Source organism: Chiloscyllium plagiosum, chromosome 11, assembly GCF_004010195.1.
Source record: "Chiloscyllium plagiosum isolate BGI_BamShark_2017 chromosome 11, ASM401019v2, whole genome shotgun sequence".
Classification (NCBI taxonomy): domain Eukaryota; kingdom Metazoa; phylum Chordata; class Chondrichthyes; order Orectolobiformes; family Hemiscylliidae; genus Chiloscyllium; species Chiloscyllium plagiosum.
Window position 1 is genome coordinate 72,825,150 of NC_057720.1, and position 20,627 is coordinate 72,845,776.

The 20,627-nt window shown below is 41.1% G+C and overlaps 1 protein-coding gene across 2 annotated transcripts in view; it reads left to right on the plus strand.

Moving 5' to 3' along the window:
• Window positions 1-20,627, plus strand: part of kcnt2 (potassium channel, subfamily T, member 2) — a 689,705-nt gene that overhangs the window by 436,675 nt on the left and 232,403 nt on the right. For both annotated transcript variants that reach the window (XM_043699803.1, XM_043699804.1), the window contains one exon: window positions 14,084-14,195. In XM_043699803.1, the coding sequence (XP_043555738.1) occupies window positions 14,084-14,195 (112 nt within the window). The remainder of the gene's footprint in view (window positions 1-14,083; window positions 14,196-20,627) is intronic.

Below are 20,627 nucleotides of genomic sequence, written 5' to 3' on the forward strand. Positions count from 1 at the left end.
GTGTCATCTATTATAAAGGAAGTCTAAACAAGCCATTAAGAAAGTCATATAATCAACCACTGTCAAGACAGTTTGAAATAGCAGAGAAAGCTCCTCAGAAAGGAAAATCCTGTTTGACAAATTTATTGGGAAGTTTTGAGGTTCTGTCTTAGAGGGCAGGGAAAGTGGATTTCCAAAAAGGACTTTGATAATGTGCCATAACAATTACAACCTTAATACAAAAGAAAAGGACTTAAGGACTTAGAGGTCATTTATTAGTATGCATAGAGGATTGGTTAGTCGATAGGAAGAATAGGGATAGATGGGACTTTTTCAACAAGGCAGGCTTTAATGATTAGAGTGTGCCCTGGTGTAGTGCTTTAAAATTGTGTTATATGTTTTGTCCACTTAAGGCTACATTATCCATATACCAGTAGAAAGATTCCAGAATGAAGGAACCCATATTTTAATAAGTCATACTGTTCGGATTCTGAATGATGCCTGTGAGTTCTTACAGTTTCTTCCTAAAACTGCAAAACAAGGAGGGGTGTTGGGCCTTGGTCATTTCCAAGTCACACCTGATCCTGAGGTGTACGATAACATTGCTCAACAGGTTGATTTTAAAAAAAGGTTAATTTTTTTCTTAAAGTTGCGAACAATGCCGCTGACTTGCCAAAGAAACAGAGAGTAATGTAACTCAGTTTGGGCGTAGGGAGGAACTACAAGCTGCTGAGCCAAGTGTTTGAGGCTGCGAAGCGATAAAGACAAGTCAAGTGAGTGAGTGACAAGGTAGCAGGTGGAATATGCTGTGGTGAAGTGTATGATGATTATTCACGAGAGTGAAAAAAGGGAAACAGAATATTTTGAAAAGGCATGAAACTTGTCAATTTTGATTTTCGCTGACATTAGCCTGCAGCTGCAGCAAACAATTAGGAAGGGAAATTGTTTGTTAGTTTTTTTTTGCTATGGGATTAGAATTTTTTAAAAATTGTTCTTGGGATTTAGACATCGCTGGCTCGGCCGATGTTTATTACTCATCTCTGTTTGCTCTGATGAAGGTGGTGGTGAGCTGCTACCTTAAACTGCTGTGGTCCTTGGGGTGTCAGGACACCGACAGTACTGTTGGGAAGGGAGTTCTGGGACTTTGATCCAGTAACAGTGAAGGAATAGCAATGAGTTATGGGGAGGAGATGGTGAAACTGCAGGTGGTGGTGTTTCCGAGCTCCGCTATCTTTGTCCTGGTAAGTGGTAGGTGTCAGAGGTTTGAAAGGTACTATCGAATGAGCCTTGGTGAGCTACTGCAATGCACCTTGTAGATGGCACACACTGCTGTCACTGCTGGTCGATGGGAGTGAACAATAGAGGTGATGAATGGGTGCTCATCAAGCAGGCTGGAGCTGAGATCCTTGGCCTGCAACCACCACAACCATCTTCCTTTGTGCTAGTCATGATTTGGAGGTGCTGGTGTTGGACTGGGGTGAACAAAGTTAAGAATCACACAACACCAGGTTATAGTCCAACAGGAAGCACAGGCTTTTGAAGGGCTTCTTCTTCAGGTGATTATTGAGCAGAATCATAAGGCACAGAATTTATAGCAACTGGATTGCAGGGTCATGGAATGTAATATTAAACAAATTTAGCTTAAGTCTTTCATCTTTTAGGATGATCATGTTAGTTTCGGTTCCTTCATGTGTAAATCCCAAAACTTTTTTAAAGTTATATTCTCAAGGTAACTTTTAACAATAGGTGCCATCTCAACTCAGATAATGCATTGAAGGTGTGAGGTTAAAGCCTGTCTGTGTCCCAGTATTAGGTCAGACTGATTGTATTTCGAAAGTGGGATTTACAGAGTCTTGCTCCACAACCACCTGATGAAGAAGCAGCACTTCAAAAGCTAGTGCTTCCAAGTAAACCTGTTGGACTATAACCTGGTGTTGTGTGATTTTTACCCGAGTGCAGTGTTTCCCCCTTGATTCCCATTGACTCCAGTTTTACTAGGACTCGTTGCTGCCACACTTCGTGAAATGCTGCCTTGGTGTCAAGGGTGGTTACTCCAAACTCGCCTCTGGAGTTCAGTTCTTTTGATCACATTTGGACCAAGGATGTAGTGAGGTTAGGAGCCGAATGACCCTGGCATTTCAGACTAGTAGCTCAAATGAGCAGGTTGTCTTATGAAGAAAGGTTGGACAGCCCCGACTTTTATCCATCGACTTTTAGATGAATGAGAGGTTATTTAATTGAAACTCAAAAGGCAGTGAGGGATTTTGCAAAAGCGGATGTTTCCTTGTACAGTAAAAGCAAGAATGTGGACTACTGTTTAAAAATCAGGAGACACCCATTTTAAAACAGAGATGAGGTAAGAAAGATTTATGTTAGTCTTTGGAACACTTCTTGAAAAGATGATGGATGGATTTTTTAAGGGGAGTGTTGGTCAGATTCTTGTTCAGCAAGAAGCTGCACCGTTATCAGTATGAGACAGGAGTATGGATTTGAGGTAACTATCAAAACAATGATGATTTTATTGAATGGCAGGGCAGGTTGAAGGGGCAGAATGGCCTATTCCTGCTCCTTGTTTTTGTTGTAACCAAATTGAGCGCCAGTGAGAAATGCTTTCCTTTGCAATCTGCTTGATAATACTTCTGATGACTTCTTGCAGTAGTTTGCTGATGGTCAAGAGGGGACTGATAGGGCAGTGGTTGGCTGGGTTGGATTTGTCTGGCTTCGTTTGGCAATGCAGACCTGGGCAAATTTCCACAATGACTGGCGAATAGCCAGAATTGTAGCTGGCTAGTTCTGAAGCACACGTCTTCAGTACTATTGCTGGAATGTAGTCAGAACCTTTGCAGTATCCTGCATAATCAGCCATTTCATGATATCGTGTATTCAGCCATTTCATGATATCGAATATTCAGCCATTTCATGATATCATGTGTTCAGCTATTTCATGATATCACATGGAGAGCATCAAGCTGTTTCAAGACCAATATCTGTGATGCTGGGCACCTCAGCAAAAATACAAAAATAACAATTCTTACTACGATGGTCCAGAGTTTTTGTAAGCCCATGCCTGGAATAATGTATGTTGTTGTAGCCTGACATTTAAGTAAGGATATGCTTGTGACTGGATTCTCAAAGGATTAGTTGTTGCGATTAGAGGGTTGTGCCCTGGTTAGAGTCTGAGTACACTTAGCTGACATTATTCAAAACTTAGAAGAATAAGACGTGATGTTATTGAAATATACAAGATTGCATATGCATTGGACAGGGGAACACAGAGAGGTTGTTTCACTTGGTGAGGGGTTCTGGAGCATGGAGAAACACCATTAGGATAAGGGTGTGATCATTTCAAACTGAGTTGAGGAGGAATTTCTTCACACAAAAGTTTATGAAACTTTGGAATTTTCTACCCTGAAGAGTGTGGATGCTCCTTTGCAGAATATAGGGTGACAAATTTCTGATGTTGCAGAGAATCAAGGGATTTGGGAACAGTGTGGGAAAGTGGAATTAAAGCCAAAGATGGCAGCATTTAGTCACAAAACAGTCTCCATATAGTCTACTCTTCGTCCAATTTCTTATTTACTTAGGCTTTTATAGCCACCTCATCACCAACATGGCCTATTTTCACTTCTTTCGCATTACCTATCTCTGTCCCTTCTTCAGTCTATCTGCTGCTGAAGCCCTTATCCATGCTTCTCTTGCATCAATTCTTGATGATTCCAATGCTGACCTGACCAGCTTCCCATCTTACACCCTCCATAAACTTGGGCTCACCTGGACTTCCGATAGTCATGACCTGATTCTTATTAAGTTCTATTCATCCATTACTTCTGTGCTCGCTTACTAATATTGGTTCCTGATCTGTCCAATGCCCACATTTTAAAGTTTTTATCCTTGTCTTTCAGTCCCTTCATAGCCTTTCCCTTCTTTATCTCTTGTTACAAACAGTGGAAGAATATGGAATAATTTCCCTCTAATACACACCTCGCTATTGGCAACATGATATAGTTTCAAGAAGGAATTTAACCTCCTAAGTGCTGTGGCTTTTATGAATGGGCACAAAGTGTGTTCTGGAATGTTAAATGAAAATAAATGATAGAGGTTTAATGGCAACCGACTTCTTATTCATTGATGCACACACATGGATCATATACAGCGAACAGATAGAGAGTTGTGGTTGTTGGATGTCAGTCACCTCAGCTCCAGGACATCTCTGCAGGAGGTCTTTGGGAGAGTATCCTTGGCTTAACCATCTTTAGTTGCTTCGTCAATGACCTTCCCTCCATCATAAGGTCAGAAGTGGGGATGTTAACTAATTACTGCACAATGTTCAGCCATATTTATGATTACTCAGATACTGAAGCAGGCCATGTCCACATGCAACCAAGGCCATGTTGGTGATGAGGTGGCTATAAAAGACCAAGACGATATCAAGGCTTGAGCTGGAAAATTAAAAGTAACATTTGCATCACACAAGTCCCAGGCAATGCCTGTCTCCAAAAATAATGAATCTGACTTTCGGCCATTGACATTCAATGACATTGAGATAATTGAATTCTCTCACTATCAACGTTGTGGTTACCATGGACCAGAATGTGTACCAGACGTGCTCCTGCAGTGAGGATATGCAGGCAGAAGAAATTGTTTCACTTTTCTGCCTATACTGGATTTTTTTACCATTGGGCAGGTCAGTGGTTAGGAATCATCCACCCCGATTCCCCAAAGCCTGTCACCATGTATAGAGCACAGGTCAGGAGTGTGATGTAATATTCCCTCCTGTCTGGATGAGTGCAACTCCAACAAAACTCAAGAAGATTGATACCATTCAGGACAAAGCAGCCCATGAATTGGCACCACATCTACAAATGTTCACTCCCTCCACCATTGGTGCTCAGTGGCAGCAGCTTGTACCAGCTACAAAAAATTCTGAAGGCTCATTTGATGACACCTTCTAAACCCACAGCTCCAGGGCCTAGAAGGACAAAGGCTGGAGATACATTGAAACAGCGTTGCCTACAAAGCCTCTTTCAAGCCACACATCATCCAGACGTATAACTCTACCACCAATCCTTCACTGTCGCTGGGCCAAATTCCTGAAGCTCCTCCCAATTTGAGTGTATCTTTACCACATAGACTTGAGCCGTTAAAGAAGGCAGCTCATCCACTTCTCAAGAACAAATAGAGATGAGCATGCCCCCTGAATGAATGAGACAGAGCACATAAATGAAGATGCTTTCTGAAGATTTAGCATGCATGGATATCTTTAGGAGGAGCCCAAACATGCTATTATTGTGATTCTACAAGAATTTAGGTGGAGCCATCACATCCCTGACAAATTTCTCTGTTCACTGTTTGGAAGTTTCTGCTGATGATCTCTCAATAGTTTATTCAGTACAGCAGTAGGCTTGTGGGTTTGGCCCAGCATTGATATGTAGTCAAAAATAAATTAGTCCTATTTCTCTGCCTACGGTGATTTATTTTCATTAGGCTTCTCCTTTCTTCTTGGTAAGGTGGCTTCAATTTGAGCTTCACAGCCCATACTGACTTTTACTGGCCTACTTGAGAAATTAAGGTACTTACTGTCTTTGTTGAGAGTGTAGTGCTGGAAAAGCACAGCAAATCAGGCAGCATCTGAGGAGAGGAGAATTGACGTTTCAGGCATAAGCCCCTTCATCAGGAATGACCTCATTCCTGATGAAAAGGGCTTATGCCTGAAACGTCAATTCTCCTGCTCCTTGGATGCTGCCTGAACTGCTGTGCTTTTCTAGCAGCACACTCTGAACTCTGATCTCCACCATCTGCAATCCTCACTTTCTCCTACTTACTATCTTAGCCATCTCCTGTCACAAGACCACAGTACTACTTTCTATTTCCTCACAAATGTATTGATGGGGTTCAGCTTTTGGTTATATTATGGGTGATATTTAATATCCTATCAATATTCCAGCTGTAAGTGACCTCCAAAATGCCTCTATTTGTAGTCCCATCTTCTTGGGGTCTACGTGCCTAAGACCCATTGTCAGTTCACATTTCCTTAATTATAAGAGTGTTCTCCTTGTGCCTTTGCCTGTTGTGGTGCTGCACTGGCTGCAACATGTCTAACTTTTAATCGACTATACTCTGGTTTTGGATGATGTCCTTGAGCAGATTAAAGCCTAAACGGTCTGTGTTCAGGTGGCACCAGTCTGGTTTGGTACTGACTGGCAACAGTGAGGGCACTGACAGAATGGGAGGTGTGGGAGGTTTGAGAGAGAGGTTTGTTCTCAACGGAGCTCCAGTCACTCTCCTGGGCAGTCTGTCAGTAATGTCTTAGAGGACACGTTGCTGGTCAGCTGTGATATCCTGCATGTCCCTTTGCATGCTGTAGTTTGCAAACATTTTGAGTTAGAATGGCAACAATTGGTCTCAGTTTGTCCAGCACTTTGCAGACATTGAGTAGTTGCTCCATAGGTGTGCTGTAATGAAAGCTGCAAGATCAGTTACCTGGAGCTCCATCACAGTTGGGTTGATGAATGTGTAAATGCAGTTGGTCACCACTTCCACACTGGTTACATTCGGTCTGTAAAGTCACATCAAAGTTCTCAGCTGAGTTCCAATGTACAGGACTAAACCTGTGTTCACACTCACTCTCTGGTGAGCAAGTGCCTGTGGTATCTTTGCTTCCAGCTTTTGTTGCAGTCCATTTGTGTCTGGTATCTCATCACAAGCGGATCCCGTCTTTAATCTCTCCTCAAAGATACATGCAGTGTCAGTAACCGAGCTGGTGGCTGCGATGGTCAACTCAAGTGATTGCTGTTTGTTTTCATCATCGCTTCCTCCTTGTTTTTCTTCCATTACCGGCCAGATATTCTTCTGGGGCAAAAAAAGAACAGAAGGGTTTTGGTTATGGAGCAGAAGGTAGAAAAGCAAAGATGCATGTATGCATTGTCTTCAAAGATCAGAAGAGAATGTAAGATGAGGACTATGTGGGACATAAGAAGGAGGGTCGAGTATGAGGTTGCTGTCATCTTAGATAGTCCCATCATCCATGGAGGTCAGACCATTTAGTTTGGCATCTCCCTATCAGGACAAACACCAACTTCCAATATCATAGAATCCTGATGGTGTGGGAGCAGGCCATTTGGCCCATTGAGACCACGTCAACTGTCTGAACAGCATCCCACCCAGACCCCCTCCCTACCCTATCCCTGTAATCCTGCATTTCCCATGGCTAATCCATCTAGCCTACACATCCCTGGACACTATAGGCAATTTAGCAAGACCGTTTGCAAACTTCACACAGACAGTCGCCCGAGACAGTCACACCTCCGGGTCCCTGCTGCTGTGAGGTGGTCATGCTAAACACTGAGCCACTGTGCTGCCCCTAAGGTGTGCCACCTTGTCCGGCAGGTCAGGAGGAAGTATATCTGAGTCTGTTTAGCTGGTAGCTGTTGTAGTTAACTAGCTGGCAGCATTATTACTTGCAAAATCTGGATTTAAGATTTGGGTTTAATAGATGTGGCATTTAAAGTTGCATTCACTGTCCTTGTATTCTTGTTCTCTCCCTTGTTGTGCCACTCCTCACTGTTTCCTAACTGCGATTGTCTCCAAGCATGACTCCCACCAGCTGCTTCTACCATAATAGACTTTCTCTTTCAGCAGTTTAGGCTAGTTTTAAGAGGCACATTCACTCTCAATATTGACTCTATATTGATAAGTGTGAGTTATGCATCACAATCCCAGTTTTCAGGAATGTTTGCAATTTAGCCTTCAAGAAACTTTTTTCAAGAGCTGACATACATTTATTGTGAATCATTTCCCCTCCCGTAGAGACCTGCCATTTTGACTTTCCGTCCAGACCAGAGAAAATCAATTCTGAGCATACAGTATAATAGGTAGCAATACCAAGGGTAAGTGGAGATCTAATGTGGCAGGTCTCCATGGGAAGGGAATAATTCACTAAATCGAAAATCCTTTCTACATCTACTTCAATTCTGTTAGTTTTTATAAAAAGCCGAACAAATGGAGAGTGCTTCACTCTGAAAGTATTCCCATAGCCTTTCATTCTTCTTCTCAGAAAATGTTATCACAATCCATAAGATCGGAAAAATGATAGGCATTAAACTACTTTGGGCCAGTTGATAAACTGTGGTGTCTTTAAATGCATCACATAAAGTGCTTCACAAACAAATACAAAGCGATTTCAAACTTTTATGGCAAATGGGTTAGAAATTGGCAAAATGCATGAGGGATTTTATTGTACCTGAAGCTATTATATCCTTTAAAAATCATTCAAGTCAAGCCATCATGATAAATTGCTGAAGTGATTGGAGAAGATTCTTCTGCAATATGCAAAAGATGAAAATGTTATGCAATTATGCAATAAGCATAAAGAAATGACCACAAAATAAGACTTAATAATGTATGAAATGATTATAGTGGCATAGAGATCCACAGCACAATAAAAGGCCCCTCGACTTATCGAACCTACAGCAATCAAAAACAACCATCTACTCTAATACCATTTTCTAACATTTGGTCTGTCGCCTTATATACCTGATATTGCAAGTGCTCATTTGAATATTCCTTAAATGCTACAGTCTCTAGGGTTGTCATATGGTTCAGTACCTATCAAGAAAATGGAAGGTGAATTTTCAATATCCTAGTTCCGATTTGTTGAAAAGGTGGATAGCCAAGTCAGGACAGAGTAAAGAATAAGTGAAGTCCTTTACAGGCTTCATTTAGAACATAATGCAATTTAGATTTTTAGTTTCATTTCTTTTTATCCAGTAACTACATCATCATATTGCCCAAGGTACCTTCTTTAAATCCTTTTGAGTAGTTAAACAGAACATTATTATAACTTATTCTAATGTTACTAGGTCAAACACTTTCAGATGTATCTTATAATTGCAGAAATGGATTAATAATGTTAATAATTGTATTGTTGGTGTGGGTTCTGTTACACTGGTATAATATGCCTTAATGAACTCTATTAACCAAGACTGCTGAGCATAATTCTGCAGTGTTTTTCCATGTTGTTATTATATGGTAAACATTCAAGCCATATATACTTGACCTATATTGCACAGTTCAGTTGCTTGCTGAATGTACATATTCATTGTGAAGTCCTATTTATGCAGTGTATTTATGCTTATTTTATCAAATTTACTGTCAAAACTACAATAAGGACAAATTTGCCCAACTTACTGGTCCTCATGTTTTAGCATATAGCTATTTATAGTTACTCCCACTGAAAACGGTCAAGGTTAATAGTGCTTACTAGCTCAATAATTCTTGATGTTGAAATGCTGCAGCAACATTAGCAAATGGCAGACGTTGAAACCCAAACTTGCTATCCAAGATGTGTGTTGCCTTGCTGTTGGGTTTGCATAAATTGCATCTCTTCATTGAAAAGAATCGACCAGCTATATTTGTGAGGTAAATGTAAGCTAACATTATCACAAAGTTCAGTCTTGTCCATTTCAGTTGAGGAACTTTTTTAATCACATGAGAAGTGTTAATTATTGTCAGTCAACCCCTTTGAGATTCCAAACAATTACAATTGCGGAGTCTCATAATTTTGAGTTTTAGTTTCGTTGTAGATAATAATTTTGTATTTGCATTTAATTTGCCTTTTAGTTTCTTTCATTCTTTGAACCAGATCTTTGTTTCACCCTCTGTTTTTCATTAATTGATTTGAGGATAAATTCATCCACTCTATTGCACCCTTCACTTCGGTCCTTCTTAGATTAGATTCCCTACAGTATGGAATCAGGCGATTCGGCCCAACAAATCCACCCCGACCCTCTGAAAATCAACCTGCCCAGACCAATTCCCCTACCCTATGTTTACCCCTGACTAACGCACCTAACACTACGGGCAATTTAGCATGGCCAATTCACCTGACCTGCACATTTTTGGACTGTGGGAGGAAACTGGAGCACCCAGAGAAAACCCACGCAGACACGGGAGAATGTGCAAACTCCACGCAGACAGTCACCCTAGGTGGAAATCAAACCTGGGTCCCTGGCGCTGTGAGGCAGCAGCGCTAATCAATGAGCCACCATACAACTTCCTCTGTTAATTTCACATATCTTCAAACTGATTTGCTAAGGAGATATACAGCTCACTCATACCTAATGCTCGATTTTCCTCACTTCATATTATCCACTCACACTTTCAGTGACATTTCATCCTAATTGGGAAAAAAAGGTCAAGTCTAACTGACAGATGTTATTTATTATCATGCTGCAGCAAATTATGACATCATACAGTGTTCAGTATCTGAAAATTAAAATGAACCAGTGAACTTCAATGAAACCCTACCAGAGTTCAAAAAGCCTCAAGTGGTAAGAGCTTTGGCCACACATTGCATAACACCATTTAAATTCCTAGAGTTCTCTTGTTTCTTCAGTCCTTACTGTCCTATAAATGTTTGGCATATAATACTCATTTACCATGGATTATTTAATTTGAAAGAGGTTGCATTCTTGTCTCTTCTGTTTCTGAAGGGCAAGGTGAAGATTTTGATTTGAAGATTTGAATCATATCTTAATTTATATCACAGCAAGTTGTTTCATTTTAACATTAGGTTGCTGAATTTCCTCGTGTCTTCGCAACAGGCTAATGACAGGAGTACAGTATTTGATTAAGTTTTTTTTATTTTATGTTTCTTTTACAAACTACTATAGCATTTTAACAGTGTTGGAAAATACATGACTGTGAAAAGTAAGCTAGATTGATTACACAGAATACAAAACCACTGTGTTGTAATGGCAATAGTAATAACTATCTAAATGTAACAAAAGCTATATCTAGCACTATGGAACTGTCAGACTCTTGTTATAGTATCTGTGGAGATGAATAACATTAAAGAACTGAACTTCCCAAGTGATGACAATAGAAAACCCAATTAACAATGCTTTAATTTTTAAATTCAAAATCAATATAAATTAAACATGAACTAACAGGCAAATATTAATCAACACAAACTATAATTCATGCTTCAAAAAGCTAGTTAAATACAAGTAGATCTGATGGGTTTACTGGCAGTTCCTCCAACACACTTGGCATAATGTACAGTTCCATAGTCCTTCACAATGCTGGCTTCCATCAGTGGTCCTTCAGTTTCCTAATGGATGATTTGAACAAGTGGTCTCAGACAACTGCCTCACTCCATTTGACCCCCACTGTTATAATTACCAGCAAAAGGCTCTTGTCACTGCAAGAACTGTCAACACTCAATTTATAACAAACCTGATGCACAGCTTCCCTAAGGGACACCTTCATCCAGTCATTCATTGACATCCAGGTGCGTTGAACAGTCAGCTCTGGTTAGAAACCACCCAGCTTCTCAATATGCCTGAACTACTTGCACAGTTTGTCCCAGTCTCCATGCAGTTCTGACTACTGCTGGAAATTAATCTGCCTCAGGTCTGTTTCATTAGAGACAGAAAAAACTGCAGATGCTGGAATCCAAGATAGACAAGCAGGAGGTTGGAAGAGCACAGCAAGCCAGACAGCATCAGAAGGTGGAGAAGTCAACATTTCAGGTGTAACCCTCCTTCTGAACTGGGAGGGGAGGGGGTGTAAGGGGAGTTGCAGATGAAGGGGAGAGGTGGGGAGGATGGAGGGTAGGAATGGTGAGGGATAGATAGGTGGGGAGACCAAATGTAAACTCAGGGCACATTTCACTGAGCATCCCAGTCACCGCCCATTTTAATTCCCCTTCCCACTCCCTTTCCGACATGGCCATCCACGGCCTCCTCCATTGCCACAATGGACCAAACCGCAAATTGGAGGAAAACACCTCATCTTCTGCCTGGGCAGCCTACAGCTCAGAAGACTCAACATTGAGTTCTCCAGTTTCAAATAACTTTCCTTCCATTCCTCTGATCAACCTTTCCCTCCAAGAACCAACCGGATTCATTCCTCCAACTGACCAACCAGGTCGTACCCACGACCTACATTCACCTATCCCTACCTCACTACCACCTCCCCCCCATCTTCTTTATCCCCCCTTACACCCACCCACCAGTCCTGAAGAAGGGTTAAACCCGAAATGTTGACTTCTCCAACTCCTGATGCTGCCTGGCTTGCTGTGTTCTTCTAGCCTCAGGTTTGTTTCATCCTAATTAGCTTCTGTTTCTGTGAGCAACCTAGAGTCAAAGTCGATTTCATGGCTCTCTCCTTTATCTGGTCCTCATTTTCCTATCAACCTGGGGTCAGCAACCTGAAATCCCAACTGAACGACAGCTATTTTATCAAATGTTATGTTATTAAGCTTTAAATAAAGAAAAGACATTGCAAATCTCAGTTTAATAAAAGGCAAGAGGCTTGCTTCTCCATTGTTTTGCCATTCAGTAAAGGGAAGGCTGTTACTAAATCATGGACAGAAAAGACAATAATTTCTAAATTTTCTTCTTCATTGTATTCAAGCAAAAGGAAACCACATCAAAATATAAATCCTTTTAGGATACAATCTCGTCCTCAGTATTATCTCTCACATTTCTGCTCAATCTCTTGTATCTTTACACTGCCTTCATTCTATCATCATTACTCTCCTGCATTGTTGTCTATTTTTGTGATATTGTCCTGACTTGATTCCCTCAAACTTTCACAATTCTTTCAACAAAGAGCTATATTTGCAATGATTGGGGTTCAGGGAAGGAGGCTGATGACATTGTAATCCTATTGTGTCCCAAACTACCAACCAGCAAGGATTCCTCTCTTGTTGTGGCTCGGTTAAGTTTTCAGCTGTCACAGCAAGTTAACTCTAACATACTGCTCAGGGCTGAAAATGTGTTGCTGGAAAAGCGCTGCAGGTCAGGCAGCATCCAGGGAACAGGAGAATCAACGTTTCGGGCATAAGCCCTTCTTCAGGGTCAACTTGTACTTCCTTTCTCACATCAAATCCACAGCCAAGATTGTTTCCTTTACTGTTTGACCCATTAACCACAATTCCCTCTATGGGTAGGTTATCACCCTTGAAGTCTTCCAATTCCAGGCTGAAATGTCAATCAGAAAAGCACACTATGTGGAAAACAGTTACTGAGTGATTTTCCATGAGGTGGCCTATTACTGGCTCGAGTGTGTATGGACAATTAATGGTTAGAGGAGGGGTTTGGCTGACTATCTAATTAAGGACAGTGGGCAGGATGCCTAAACTAGAAGACATGACAGTTATCTTCCATTATAAAAAGTGCACAGCATCTGAAGACACATAAGCAAGTGAGAGGGTAATTCAAAATGGAAGCAGGCTCTCTTCGCTGTAATAGGACCTCCAGCAACACATGGTGACAATGAGGGAGGGCAACTGGAGCAGTCAAATGGACTGTCACTGGAAACAAAACAGTGTCTTTGCTAATAGGAAGGGAGGGCAGGCAGATAAAGGAATTCCTCAGTGTAGTGTTGTCCATAATGTTCTTCCATGTACATAGTGGACAGTATGTAGTTCTTATTGATCCTTAATTTCCCTTCCTGTTTGTATTGACCTGACACCAGCAGTATGAAGAATCCCTCCTTAATGAATTTTGAGCCATATGTATGTGCAAATCCCCTGTTATGTTTTTTGGCATAGTCAATGGGATAAGGGGTGCAATTTTGAGAGCAAGATCCTGCAACAGCTTTGCCAGATCTATGGCTTTGCCAAAAGCTGCACCCCTCTCTATCATCCAGATGGTAATGGACAATGTGAACAATTCAACTGTGTTCGTCGTGACCATGTTGTCTTGCCTGTTGAGTGGAAACAAAGGTGGCCCAAGTACCTTCTGTGTTCTCTGTTCATGCCCACACCTATCCACGGGCTATTCTCCACGTATCATACTTTGTTTGTGACCTCAGACCTTCCTGGGGACTTTCTCCTTGTGCTCACCATGCCCTCTGAGGATGGCCAGGTCTGTGGATAGCTGGGCATCACATGAAGCCAATTATACCCTATTATTCATTTTAATTATAAATCCACATAAATTGATGGGATACTTGTTTCTTTAGGTGTCACTAGAATCATGGTTTGGATCACTATAAGAAAACAAATCACTATGTTTAAAATTTCGTAATTTTAGTTGATATGAGTATAACCCAGCAATGACCAATCGTGTCTTCTCCATTTTCCTTCTGCATGTAGGTTATTCTCCAGTCTTAGTATTATCACAGAATTGACACATCCAGCCAATATGCGATTCATGCAGTTCAGGGCTAAAGACTGCTATTCACTGGCTTTGTCTAAACTTGAAAAGGTGAGAATTATTCTTCTGTATTTTTATTTTTCCTGAAATCTGCATTTTGATCTTATGCATAATGTAGCTGTGTTTAAAAAAACACGTGGTTAGATCATTAATGTTGGCAATTGTTGATATTTCTATTTTTTTGACAATGCAAGTTTCCAAATAGTAGAATCAGAAACTTACTCCATACTCACTTAGAACAATACAAAAGGAATTAAACATTTTTGTCAATGCTTTCTGTGAATCCTGGAAATTGTTGCTGTGATTTTTATAATCCATCCTATATCAGTTAACATCCTTGAACATAAAGATAGAAACTAAGAAATGAAGAAGCTCAGAAAGACAGAAACTGGCAATCCATTTAGTGCCTTTTATGCCTCAGGACATGCTATAATGCAGTCCTTTCCAGTGCAGTATCATGAAGCATCTGTAACATATCCAGAAGTTGCGAGATCAGAACTTTTTAGTAGTGGTTAATTTGTACTTTTAAGTACATTAATGTGGAGAGAGATTCCTCTAGCAATGACTATTGTCACTTCTCTCTTCAGTATCTATCTCAGAATTAGAACAATGAGAAGTGACCCTGTTGAAACATACAAGAATCCTGCGTGAAATTGGTAGAGTGGACAGTGAGAGAATATATGTGGGAGAAACTAGAACTAGAGGACACAATTTTAAAAAATCAGCTTTCCATTTTTGAATGAAAATGAGATTTTATTTTCTGAATATCATCAGCGCATAGAAACCATTTCCACAGAAGACAACGGAGGCTGGGTCATTCAAATTATTCATTTTTAATAGACAAATCAGTCAACAGCTTTGGACTGAAAGTGGAGTTGGCGTCACAATCAAATCAGCCATGATCTTATTGAGTGGTGGAACACAGGCTCCAGGGGCTAAGTGGCCTACTTGTGCTTTTAAGGCCTGTGGACCTGTAACATAATCAAATAAACACTTTGGCTCTTTAAGTTGAAGGATAAGTTCAACATTAGAAAGGGGCACATCTCAGCACATCAGTGCTTGAAACCTATCTCGAACTCACACTTTATTAGGGTGGTTCTGTCTGCTGGGAGCAATTTGTGTTGAGAAGGCTACCACTCCATAAGTTTCAGAAAATAGCCTGCTTCAGGGTAAGCTCAAAACCACTTCTGCTTGAAATATGCCCTCTTAATGGATGTCTGCTGTCATCATTCCCAGTTCAATTGTCATGGTGACAAGATAGCCCTTTGTTTGTATAGTTTAATTTATTTCAAGTTTGTCAATCAAAGATCTTTACAAAATGTTCGAGAAATTGTGGTTCAGCAGTTCACAGTTTTTAACAGTTTATGTTTTGGATCAGTTTACAGAGCATCTCCATTTACACTGTCTCTATCAGTTGACACTATAGCCTTATTCTTTCCTGAGTTTAAAATCCGACCAGTTTACAAAAGACAAACAAAAAGCAAAATGTCTCAATCAATATGAGATTTCATACACATAGCATCAGTAAAGGTGAACTCATTAATTAATTTATGTCTAATTGAGAAAACCAAAATGTGGCCTTTTTTGTTTTTCTCTCCAATAAGCTTTCATTTTCATGGATTGTCGGTATTGCTGACTAAACAGCATTTATTACCTCGTCCAGTCTAGTTTCTGGTCGATGATAACTCACAGTATAGGGAATTTGATGATAATGCTCCATTGAATGCTAAAGAGCAATAGTATAATTCTCTTTTTCTTTATTCATTCACTCATGGAATGTGGGTGCGCTGGCTGGACCCAGCACTTATTGCCTACCTTTGATGAGGTTGAGAAGAAGTTGGCAAACTGCCTTCTTGAAACGTTGCAGTCCATTTGATTTGAATAGGCCCACAATGCCATTAAGGTGGTATTCTAGGATTTTGACTCAATGACAGCAAAGAAGCAGCAAGTCAGGATGGTGAATGGCTTGGAGGGGAACTTGCGGGTGGTGGTGTTCCCATGGATCTGCAGCCCTTTTCTTTCTAGATGGGAGTGGTTATGGGTTTGGAAGACACTATCTAAGGAGCCTTGGTGAATTTCTGTAGCGCATCTTGTAGATGGTACACATTCCATCACCCTCCTGACTTTGCCTTGTAGATAAGCGACAGGCTTTTGGCAGTCAAGTGGTAAGTTACTCACTGCAAGATTCCAAGCTTCTGACCTGTTCTTTAATTGCAGTTTTTATATGGCTAGTCCAGTTCAGTTTCTTGTCAACAAAAACTCCAGGACATTGATAGTTTTTATTTATTCATTTGTGAGATGTGGATGTTGCTGGCTGGCCAGCATTCCTTGTTTATAGTGAGGGATTCAGTGGTGGTAAATCCATTGAATGTCCAAAGATAGTGGTTAGATTCTCTCTTGTTGGAGATGATCGTGTGGCTATTTGCCACTGGTCAGCCAAAGCCTGGATATTGTCCAGTTGCATTTGAATGTGGACTGCTTCAGTGTCTGAGGAGTTGTGAATGGTGCTGAACATTGTGGAACCATAGGCGAATATCGCCACTTTTAGCCTTATGATAGAGGGAATGTTATTGATGAAGCAACTGAAGATGGTTGAGCCTAGGACACTACCCTGAGTATTCATTACTATTGCCAGATTATTTGTCAAGACCTATAGATTTTCCAGTAGAATAGAATTTTTAAAAAAATTCCCTACAGTGTGGAAGCAGGCCATTCGGCCCATCGAGTCCACACACCAACCCTTCAAACAGCATCCCACCCGAACCCACCTCCTAATCCTGTAGCCCTGCATTCCCTATGGCCGATCCACCTAACCTGCATGTCTTTGGATTTATCTTTTGCAATAATGTTTTGATATAAAACTGGTGAAACAAATTGGTTGAAGACTGGCATCTCTCATGCTGGAAACCTCCGAAGGTGGTTGATATGGATCATCCATTCAGCACTTTCGATTGAGGATAATTGCCTCAAGGCCATAAGATATAGGAGCAGCAGGAGACCATCAAGTCTGCACTGCCATTCGATCAGGCTGATCTTCCATCTTCTCCTGTAAAACCTTCATCCTCTTACTCTCAAGAACCTATCTAAATCTGACTTCAATGCACTCAGTGATTTGGATTCCGCAGCCTTCTGCAGTAAGTAATTCCATAGATTAACCACCCTCTGGCTGAAGACATTCCTCCTCATCTCAGTTCTAATGGGCCATCCCTCCTCTCTGGGGCTTTGCCCTTGGGTCCTAGCCTATTCTGCTAGTTCTCCACATTCTGTCAGTTTTAATCAGATCTCTCCTCACCCTTCTAAACTCCATTGAGTGCAGACCTAAAATAAATGCATCAGCCTTGTCTTTTGCACTGATGTGCTGCGCACCCCCCACTTCATAGAGAATGGGGATATTGGTGGAGCCATCCCTTATCAGTTTTTACCAGTAAGGTTCACGACTGAATGTGGTAGGAATGCAGAGCTCAATTGAGACTCTTGGTGCGTAATTGATGAAAAGCACAAATAAGGTCAAACCACATGAAGAATTTATCAATCCAACAAAATAATGCTTGTATCAATGCAAACTGGGTGTGTTTTCTGAATGAAGACCTTCCTATTCTTAACACAGTACTATTTATGCTCAGACCATCTGTATTGGCTCAGGTTTCACTAAGCGTTAATATCTGGTTGTGCTCCTCGTTTCAGGATTTTCTGTTGAGCGTCTTTCCACCAAATCGAGCTATAAAAGAGCTCCATTCAAACTTGTCTCGTTAAGTGCTGGGTGTATTCTCACAAGTTTAATAAAAAGCACACTGAGGGGAAAGGTAATTAGTATGCTGCACACAGTGATTTTCTCAGATTGAACAATCAATCAATCGTTTTGAAGAGATAAAATTGCCAAAGCTTTCCATCTTCCACTCATCGGGACAAAGGCAGTCAGTAACCCTGCAAACAAAAGGATATGTTGCATCCTTGTATCTTCTTAAGCAGCTTTGGAAGCTAAAGATACCCCATTGCCTTCTCCATGTGACATCTCAATCCATCAGAGTTAACTTTTTAAAAGAAAAACCTATCATTCACAAAGTGTGGGCATTGCTAGCTAAGCCAGCCTTTATTGCCCGTTCCTAATTTCTCCAGAGACCATGAGATGAACTGCCTTCTTGAAGCACAGCAGTTGTTGGGATGAAGGGACACCCACAGTGCTGTTCGGAGGGATGTTCAGGATTTTGGCCCAACATTGGTGAAGGAGCAGCAATATGATTGCAAGTCAGGATGATTTGTGGCTTGAAGGTGTACTTGCATGTGGTAGTGTTCCCATGTATCTGCTGCCCTTGTCCCTGTAACTGGTAGCAGTCACTATAGGGTTACTGTTGAATGCCCTTCTTCAGGAATGAACAAAGAATGAACAAAGGAACAGGAAGATTCCTGAAGAAGGGCTCATGCCCGAAACGTTCGACGTTTCGGGCATGAGCCCTTCTTCAGGAATCTTCCTGTTCCTTTGTTCATTCTTTGTTCATTCTTTGTTCATTCCTGAAGAAGGGCTCATGCCCGAAACGTCGATTCTCCTGCTTCTTGGATGCTGCCTGACCTGCTACGCTTTTCCAGCAACACATTTCCAGCTCTGATCTCCAGCATCTGCAGTCCTCACTTTCTCCTTACTGTTGAATGAGACTTGATGAGGTGTCGCCGTGTTTCTTGTCAGTGGTTCTGCTGCTAACATGTGTGAATGGTAGTGGAGGTGAATGTTAAAGGTGGGGAAGGGGTTCTATTCAAGTGGACTTCTTTGTTCTGGAAGGTGTCAAGATTCTTGAGTGTTGTTGCAGCTGCACCCATCCAGGCAAGTAGGAAGCATTTCATCACACTCCTGGTTTGTCCCCAATTCATTACAGTTCCGGATGGGATACTCCAAAGTCATTCATCTTTCAAATGAGGAGGGATTAATTGGATCCCCCTTCTTTGTTCATTGACTGTACATTTGTTGGTTCTTGACAGACGTAGCAGCCCGTTTCTGTTCCGAAAGGCAAATGCAACTTCAGTCTGTTTGTTTCATTTTGTTTCCTTTTGTTGTTGCTGAATAAAAGTGATGGGTTTGAACCCAGCATCTTATCCTTATCCAGCGGGCATTGTACAAAGAGTAGAGCAGAGTCCTTAGAGGGTCATAAGATGAGACAAAGCTAAGGAGAGAGGAGCTGTGTGGCTTTGTGCTTAAACAGTGATAGTGTAGTTACATGTGCAAGGAAGTGTCAGCTGTGTCATCTCAGTGCCATGAGAAGCATTGATCTGGAGCTGGGGCATCTATGGACTACCAACGCTTGACTAGGTGCATGCCTGGGGATCAAAGATGGTACCAGCATCTGCAATCCCAGGATATTCCAAAAGGGGCAAGGACTTTCACTTCTGGGATTGGGAGAATCATGATAGCATCAGACAAGCATAAAGGTGTGGTGCATTGTTAATGAGGCGAGTTTAGGATGGTAGAGAAAACACATGATTTGTTGATGCCCCTGCACAGAAAAACGTTTTCTTAGTGGATATAGCTCCTTCTTTGGAAAGCATTAAAGTCCTAAGCCTGAACTCTGGAGAGCCTGATTCTGCTGCAAAATTTACAACACAATACAGACCAACACTATCAAGCATTAGGCATGATTTGGAGATGCCGGTTTTGGACTGGGGTGTACAAAGTTAAAAATCACACAACACCAGGTTATAGTCCAACAGGTTTAATTGGAAGTACACTAGTTTTTGGAGCGCCGCTCCTTTCCACAATCACCTGATGAAGGAGCGTCGCTCTGAAAGCTAGTGTACTTCCAATTAAACCTGTTGGACTATAACCTGGTGTTGTGTGATTTTTAAGCATTAGGCAGATTGTCTAAACTCTATCAGGAAAAACATCCATTGTAAAAGAGTTTCTAGATATCACTTCACGCATTGTGTCGGACTGTCATCCCTTTCACATGAGATAAAACAGAAGATTAATGTTCAACTGCTAAAAGCACTCCTCTTCGGTATGGTAAATGAATTATTTTCCAATGCTATTGCACACATTTGAGGATTTAAAATTTTTGATTTCATTTACATGACAGTCCATCAGCAATCAGTGACAGACTGTTTCTACTGGACTGAAAACATGCTAAAGTGATGCTTGATGTACATTATGAAAGTATGGTTGTTATGGTAAGGTTCTTTTCCCCGTTTTACGGGTTAGTTCAGTTGTGAATTCTGATGTGGATTCATGTTTGTCTGGCATTGTCCAGATTTAAAGGTACACCTGTAATTCTACACAGAGTAGCTATGTGGAAAGCAGATAAGGAAATGCTTGCTACTTTCTAAGATAATCTAAAACAGAGAAGGCTTCACTAACCTTCAGAGCTTGCAGAAAGAAAAAGAATGGGGACTCTGCTGGCTTTTTTTTATTAGCTCTGTTTGGCTTCGTGACATACAGCTCTTTTGTGTTATGTTCATTATGCATCAGATTTTAGGCAAACAAGCCACCTTTCGAAGACA